Source organism: Megalops cyprinoides, chromosome 10 (assembly GCF_013368585.1).
Source record: "Megalops cyprinoides isolate fMegCyp1 chromosome 10, fMegCyp1.pri, whole genome shotgun sequence".
Lineage (NCBI taxonomy): Eukaryota > Metazoa > Chordata > Actinopteri > Elopiformes > Megalopidae > Megalops > Megalops cyprinoides.
In genome coordinates, this window is record NC_050592.1 from 31,057,881 (window position 1) to 31,066,284 (window position 8,404).

Genomic DNA, 8,404 nt, shown 5'->3' on the forward strand with positions numbered 1-8,404 from the left:
CTGTGTCCGAGAACTGGTTTCCTGGCCCCATTTTGTTTACACAAGGTCGCAGAGAGAGACAGAGATCGGGATTTCGCAAACCCTTTCAACTGTGGCGTGGCTCCAAGGCAGAGCAGGCCAACAAATTGCCTTTTTCTGTGTAAGGCATTGGATTGAATTTACAGACGCTTTGTTCTTGTTGACATGCCAGCAGCTTGTGTGGAAATATCTGAACATGTGCATGTGCTTTGATTCTAGGGTTTATTCTGAAGGCAAGTTCTGTTTGTGTGTCATTTGATTGGCTGGCTTAGTGATGAAAGCAGGCCAGGAACAAAACATCACAACTGTGCACCACAACAGTGTAATTGTTCATTCTGTCTGATTTGCCCCTCCCATTAAGGTACTCCAGTGACTCTGACTGGACAGAGAAGCTGAGATGGGATATGCTTTTCTTCCTGTTTGCCAGTTGGTCTGCAAGTTGTAATACACTGAGATGACTGTGGTCTCAATTGATATGAGGCTCATATTTCACCCCTTTAATGAAAATAATCAAATGAGATGTATGCAAGATAAAGCCAACCAACTCAGACTAACTGCCTCTATCCCTGAAATATCAATTCTGTCTGTCTACTACAGTAATAATGCACTTCCTTTCTGCTCTCAGCTGTCTAACAATATGAGGAATTACTGGTAGATTCAGGTAGAAAGTCTAATTCACACACAGTACAAGTCCACCAGAGTTGCTCTAAAATTTGTGCTTGCATTCTTTTCAATTACATTACAGTTGCTTATCAGACACCCTTATCAAGAGAAACTTCTTTACAATGTTTACATGTTATTTATAAAGCTGGATATTTACTGAGGCAATTTGAGTTAAGTACCTTGCTCGGCTGTACAACAGCAACATCCACTGGGGAACTGAACCGCCAACCACTGGATTACAAGTCTTGTTTCTTACCGCCATATCACGCTATACCAACTACAAAAAAGTGTAGTATTGCCAATTTGTATTAACTAAACCATTTGACCAGATGTTCATCAATACATTTTACTTGGAAATGTAACAGCTATTTTAAGCTGCTGCATGCTGTGACATGATTGTGATTTCTTTATTCACATTGTGTTTGATATATGTTAGCCATTGTAACTTTCTAATACAATATAATTCACCCTGACACGTTAGAGGGGACATTTCACAATGAGCAGAGAGGCATCTGAAATTATCCATAAAATCAATGTATTAGTATGGCGCTTCGCACGACACGTTGAAAATTAATCCCCATTTCTCAATTGATTGTCATGGGTCTAAAACTGATTAGAAGTTCTGTTTCTTTGATAAGAAAAATATATGCAGCAACCTGACGTTTAGCGTTTCCTTTAACATAGAAACTGAAAATTCGTAGTTTCACTACCTTGAAGTAACAAAGCATTAAATAGTAGTTCTGACGTGATAGTACAAAGCAGCCTAATTATATCCCTGCCGTCTCCCACAGAGAGAGATAGAAACGCCGCTCCTTTTCTCTGCAGCCATAAATTATTTCCACAATATCTGCAAGAAAAGGTGATCATGCCAAAATTCCTACACGTGAAACTCCATTTCGGGAGACACCTCGATGAAATTTATCACGAAATGTTCTCAACATCGTAGTTTAAAAAGGCATTTATTGTGGCGTATTCCTTCCATTAATGATATAGTCCAGAAAACTGTTAAACAAATAATTTATTAGTCAATTTAAAGTGCTTGAAGCAGTGGCGGTGAGGAATAACAAGAAAACAGTTGTGTAAAGCTGGAAAGGGAAGTATCTTGAGATACAAATATTTATAGAACAGGATGAATTCACCTTTAAGATTGTCTCCTCCGTGCCCTAAACCCGAATTGCACAAACCGCAATGCAATAAGCACATAACTTCCAGGAGGGGGGCTCAGAGTTGAAAAGGAGGGCACACATAATGCCCCCTCCATCCATTTTTTTGGATTGGGGGTGGCTTCAGTCAAACTGTGCTGACGCCGAATCACATATCAGCCCCCAGCCAAACACACACACACGCACACACACGTATCCCTGTACACACTTGCAATTTGATTAAAAAAATAATAATAATAACAGTAATGGGCACAAAAAGGTTGTCATTATTGATGATGGGTAAGATATATTCCAGACCACTAACCGCTGGTATAACCATGTCAACAAGTTGCTTAATTATTAACCTATTCCAAACAATCCAACGGCTCTGCCCATAATGGCAAAGCTCTCTGATTGGCTCAAAACCTGAAATCGTCAAGGTAACCGAATTATATGGTTCCTGTTAGTCTGAATGCTCCGTGAAGTCCCACTTGCCCCATCACTAATTATTACAATTTCATATCCAAACCCGCCGTTTTAATCCATCAGTTCTCATTGTGTTCATTATTGATTTCCTCCACGCAGTTGAGATGATTTGCTAGCTCCTGGACCACTGCAGCCTTTCCAATTTGGTCGTTTCTCCTCTTTTCCATGATCAAGTCCTCCAAACTCTGAAATTCCAGAACATGACTCCTTTTCTCAGACAGCTGTATTTTTAACCTGTAAGGCTGCTTACCAATTCGTATTTCGCCTCCGATTTTGAACTCACGTTTACCAAATTTGCACCAGGCAGCAAAACATTCAGAGTTTCTCCAACTTAGCTCTCTGTCTTTCGCTCCGACTTGTTCCATTGCGTTCTGTACCACTACGTCAGGGTTCAATGGTTTGAATTTGTAAAGATCATTGGCAATCCTACCTCTTTTGCCTTGACTAGCATCGGTCAGAAAATTGTTCTTTATCTCGGCTCTGTGCAAATGTACGACCTGAAAGTCTCCCACGTACACAGCCCAGTGGGGATACTGGCCGGTGGCCACGAACTCGATCAAGTCGCCCGGCTTACATTTGTTCAATAGATTCTCCGGAGAATACGTACCCATGTCTACTGTCTTTGTACTTTTCTCGTAAACGCATTCGTCTCGGTAATAAACGGCACACTCCAGCTCGTTGCGCTTGTCATACTGCTTCTCTTCCTGATTTTGGTCGTTGTCTGTTCCACAGTTATCCTCCAGATCGTCGTCATCGTTTGAAAAAATGTAGGACACACCAATCCTTGGACAATCCTCCTCGGGATCCAACCCGTTCGGATCCGCCGTTGGAACTTCTGCGTAACTTAAATGAGTCAGTTTTTCAACCTGATTCCCCATGTCACGTCCCGGTAGCCGGTGGAAATGTGACGGGGAAGGAGGACGCGATTCCACCTGTTAAAGGCAGGGGTCAGAGCTTCTGAAAACGCAACACGTAACACGACCTGGGCAAAACTAATTCCACAGTGCGACAGGGATCCAATCCATCTTTATCTGCGGGGAAGTCAAATATTACAAATAAAAAAACCACCGATATCCAAGGGAGGAAGTATAGTACCTGCCAAAACATAAGTCGGTATTAGTCAAATTCAGACGTAATATAGGCTATAAATAACCTCATTTGAAATGAATGTTCAAGTTAAAATGGTATAGTATATTCCAAACAGGTGTGTTACACCTGATAGTCTCCAAGAGCAAAAACATGGCTAAAACGCAAAGACGCGATCAAACTCACCAGCAATAACGTAACTTAACATTACATCGCCGTGTACAAATAGCCGACTGTTGATTATAAAAAACGCAGAAGCACCTTACTTTTTTCTCTCCGACTCCCTAATAAATTATTCCAACACTCAGACGTGTGCACCAGTGCTCTGTGCAACTGCGACTCCCTAAGCGGCGAAACTCGCCACAGCAGTAATTACACACGGCTTGTCGTTTAAAGAGGCAGTGCTCGTTTTATTGCAACCCCCACACTTCCCTTTCCGTCCTTGCTGCGCGTTGTGAGACCTTGAGTAACTCTATTTCTTAACAAGGGAGACAATATTAACTTCATTTAACTTTAATTGGGGCTTTGTACTTCCTGACTTATATGTTCCAATCTCCCCCAGCCGACTTGTAATTTCTTCATTACCTTTTGTATATGTATGAGTTCATACTTTCCGGAAAAAAATGTTGTTGTTTTTTTTTCAGCTGTTATCTGTTTACTAGTGTAATTGCTGAGAGCGACTCATCTTATCAAGTGCTTATCAAGCGATGTTGATCGGTGCAAAAACGGGGTCTAATCACAACAGTAATCCTCGCGTTATTTTTCCCACATGGAGATGGGTTGAAGAAGCGGCATTCCGGTGTTTCGTGTCTCAAGTCAATTACAGTGCAGAATGACCCAACAAAACGCAAACGAACGAATGCTTTGGCTGTGATGAATAATTTGCCTTGCGAGGTGTAATGTATACATAAAGGGATGAGGGTAAAGCTGACTGCTTCTGGAAGAGTCAGGTGAAAACAAAAGTAAAAGAACAACAAACTCTGTATGTTATATTATTTCAAGCCATGTAACTAATGGGGGATCACAGATCATTACATAAATAAGTAATGCACAGTCTTATCTTAAAGGAAAATGACCTTATGATGAATATGGAGAGAAGAGCCTGTCCTTTTCAAAACAAATAAAAAGAACATTTATTGCTCGCAGTTAATATTAACAGAACACCCTAGAAAAATACTCTCGCACAGCTACGATGCGCTGTTGGTTTGCTAAGCAGCTGCGTTTTGACCACATAGATCCATTTATATATCGTAAATATCTTCACACATGTAAAATACTAGTAAATACGAAAATAAAGTATGGAATACCGTAAGACTATAGTGTAGGATGAAAATTACACGCAAACAAACGCCACAAGGCCAATCATTAAATGTTGAACATTCATCATATCACAGTAGTTGTTTGTTATTTGTTTCCACTTTCAGCAGTGCTGTTCAGTTTCCACTCTGACTCACGAAGAAAATGCGTGGGTAGCAAAGCCGACGACGGTTAACTTTCCCATCTAGATTGAAGTCTCGTAATTATAATCTCTGGCTGTGTTGGTTTTCTGTTTCACATTTGTAGTATTGTATCTGTACTCTGAGTGGAAATCATTTAGAAGACAACAGTACTGGTATTGAAAGGAAACAGGAAACCATGCAGGCCCACTGCTGTTGTTCTCTTTTTTGGCACCCACAATTACTGTAACAAGAGTTGTCTTTTCATCAGACAATTTGATCAGGGAAGCAAAAGCTATTCCGTCATAATAGGTATTTATTTACAGTGATTCTGATGCGCGACACATCCAGGTTGACCGCTTTACTGAGTGTGACACGTATCAAACACTAAATAAAGGGAGGAGTGGCACTCGAAGTATTGGCGCTCTCTCACCTGACATAGGAAGTGACATAAAAAAGCGCACGCCACATGCTGCCAAGTTAACCGCATTGTAAGCATGCATGTGACGTCGTTCATGCGTTCGGTGCCTTTGAGCGCATGTGCTCAAAAAACCACGTGGACGGACAGGGTTCTTTGCAGTCGGGCCACTGGTTTATCAGTCTGTCTGTGTTGTTCTTCACAGAGGTCATTAGCTTAAACAGCAAAAATTGCAGCTTTAACCGTAGTTTAAGGAGAAGATAAAAATTCCTATATGTGTTGCCTATTGAGTAATGACAGTAAATTAGTTCTAATAATCTGTTATTTAGGTCATGTTTACGTCATGAAATCTAAGTGATTAAATTTTATATGGACATTATTTTATATCTCTGGATGTCAATTACTGTATGTTTGTCTAATAATAGATCTCTAGCTGATAAAGAATAGTGCGCACATTTTTGGAAAACATGAAAAAAAAAATGGTAGCACTGGAAGGAAAACAATATTGGCTGTCCAAGCTAAGAGGACTGAAAAGTGGATGCGGCTAAATAGCCTAACATTAGCTACAATTATAAGCCCCTCCCTAAACATAAGTACATTGGCAATAAAGCCTTGAGCCAAATAGGATGTCACCTATAGAGATTGGATCAGTGCTTTCATGCCTCATGCCCTCATGCCTTGCATTGTGAAGCTCTGCACTCTACCATGACGAGCAACGTGGAGTGAGCTGCATCTGTCTGTCACCTTCAGTATGGATGCACCCCTCTCACAGGACAGTGCCCTGGTTTTTAATTACCTCCCTGCAACAGCTGGCCAGAGTGGGCACGTGCGTTCATCCTACCGCCACAGAGAGTAGTGTCAACGCGTTGCGTCGGCTCCCTGTGGCTGATCACTGGCAGCCTGTGCACAAAATCATCCTCACCTTTCAAGCCTGGAGCAAATCCGCATGAGCAGATTTCCTTTCTTTGCCCCTCTCCCACCCCTTTCTCCGCAATGCAACATCCCTTGCATATGGCTGAAGCTTAATCCCACTTTAGCTAAATTGACTGTTCGGGCTACAATCTTCTTGTATCATTATGCAAGTGATGTGTGCATCCAAATCCTAAAATGGTTCAATTTTGTCATGTTGGGGTTTCTGTCTTGCTACACAGCAGAAACTCTTGATTATAGCAGTGAATATGTTTACATGGACCATAATATTCCTTTAAAAGATTTTTCCTCTTTAGACAACCCCTGCTTTGGAATAGGCAATTGGACCTTAGGCTGAAGGGCTATAGCGAGGAAAAGACAATTCACTCACATGCAGCCAACTGCTATTTTTTCACACTGCCAGTCCCACAGTGCACCACAGTGAAGCAGGCAGCAGGTTTATGATAGGTCCTACTGCACTGATGTCATCTAATTAACTCGCAGACGCTTGAAGAATTGCAGGATTCCAGAGACCAGTGAGAGGGGAAACCCTGGCGACCCAGTCATCCCTTTCCCCAAAGGAATGAATGTGCTTTGTTCGACTGTGGTGGGCTCCCAGTCAATGTCATCAGATGACATGGGTGGCTTGGAACTCAAGTCATAGAGCTCAAGAGGAGCACCTTGCTGACTGAGCCACTCGAGAAGCCATAAATGCACATGAATACTCTGACATTAACCTAAAATATTCAATTATGCTGTATGAGCCATGGATGTGCTTCAGTTTTTTTTTTGCCTGGAATCCCGGGTCAGAATTCATTCTTATTATAGCTGTCATAGCTAACAAAAAACCTTACACATTTGGAGTAAGTGTTTGCAATAAGTTATTTTCCAAAGGACAATGCAAAAGGAAGTATTTCTCCCTAATTAGATAATTAGAAGGAGATTCACACCTGTCCTTTACAGGGCTTATTTGGGGTGCTCTCATTATCATGTGAGGAGGAATATTACCAGTAGTGTTATTTCATGGTGCATGTAAACAGTATAATTTGGAATATGACTTTCACCAGGGTAAGATCTATTAGATCCCTTATCTATTATAAGATCTATTAGAACACTGTGTGCATGTAAACATGTTCATTGTACAACTACATGCAAACTGTATATATTTTTTAATCCATTTAAGTGAATTGAATATTGTCATTTTAATTGTAAAAAATATTGTCCCCTTATTCTTAAGAAAACTCTTTCCACTGTTATTTTTATTAAATCATAGCAGAGATGTTCTTCTCATTGAAGAAAGATCAAATAAAATAATTTCCTGGTTTCCTAGTCCTGCTTTGTTTGTGTGTGACCATGCCAGTGGGATTCCAATGCAGAACAAAATAGCTGAAAATCAACACTTTAGTTTGCAGTGTGAGCAACACAATGTGTTTCCTAAACAAAACAACTTGATGTATCGCATTTATTTATTATTTTTTTGCTGCATTCAAAAAGTCTTTGTGTGTTGCACAATTGTAAATTAATTTCTTAGCTTGCATTGCTGTGGATCTAGTTAGATATTCTTCAGTAGAGAAATGTCAACTTTCCTGATTAGTCAGATGCTTTCAGTTCTTTCATTAATCCAAATACTTTTCCTGTATGTGTCAGCACTGTAATATATCATGATCAAGACTCTGATTATTCTGAGGTTAATCTGTTATGCATTGTTGCATAAGGTTGTTGGCCTATGAGGCCTGCAGCTGTTGGTGCCATGTGCATTTAGGTGGAGGTACTAATGCAAATTTTTCACTTCCTCAACACAAAAGCGGGGGCCCATCCTGAGGTTGCACCTGTATGAGATGCAGCGCTTGCAGCCACGAAAAGGTGCCGCAGGTGGAATGAATCCACTTCAGCGGCGGAACAAACCAACATCACAGACATCAGAGCGCTAGCCGTATTCCTGAGTAATATTTCAGAGGCTCTCATGAATGTCAAAGGCTGGCCCGGAAAAAGACGCCCCAGTGAGGCCCGGCCGCGAGCCAGCGAAATAAATTCACCACAGAGCACTTTTTGTTTCCAACGGGTGCGCTTTGGTTACATCAGAAGAATTTTAAGCAGCTAATAGTAAGCCCCTTAAGACTCCTTTCTCTGTGGATTTCTGCAGGGGCCTGCTCCCCATCAACGCTGGATTACAGCTCTCTGTATTTGGTGTGTATCTCTTTGTGTTGCGCTGGAGAAGCGTACCCATGTAAACCTAACGAAGACCA

At 41.1% G+C, this 8,404-nt stretch overlaps 1 protein-coding gene across 2 annotated transcripts; it reads right to left on the reverse strand.

Annotated features, from left to right (window-relative positions):
• Positions 1 to 1,456: 1,456 nt before the first annotated feature.
• LOC118784792 (protein LRATD2-like) lies at positions 1,457 to 3,809 on the reverse strand. 2 transcript variants are annotated; one of them, XM_036539213.1, is made up of 2 exons: positions 3,662 to 3,809; positions 1,457 to 3,404 (listed from the first exon to the last, which is right to left on the reverse strand). In XM_036539213.1, exon 2 carries the CDS (start codon positions 3,185 to 3,187, stop codon positions 2,369 to 2,371), a length of 819 nt encoding a protein of 272 aa, XP_036395106.1. In that variant the 5' UTR covers positions 3,188 to 3,404; positions 3,662 to 3,809; the 3' UTR covers positions 1,457 to 2,368. The 2 variants fall into 2 exon arrangements, with proteins under 2 accessions (XP_036395106.1, XP_036395105.1); XM_036539212.1 differs by having other exon boundaries at positions 3,582 to 3,809.
• Positions 3,810 to 8,404: the final 4,595 nt, after the last annotated feature.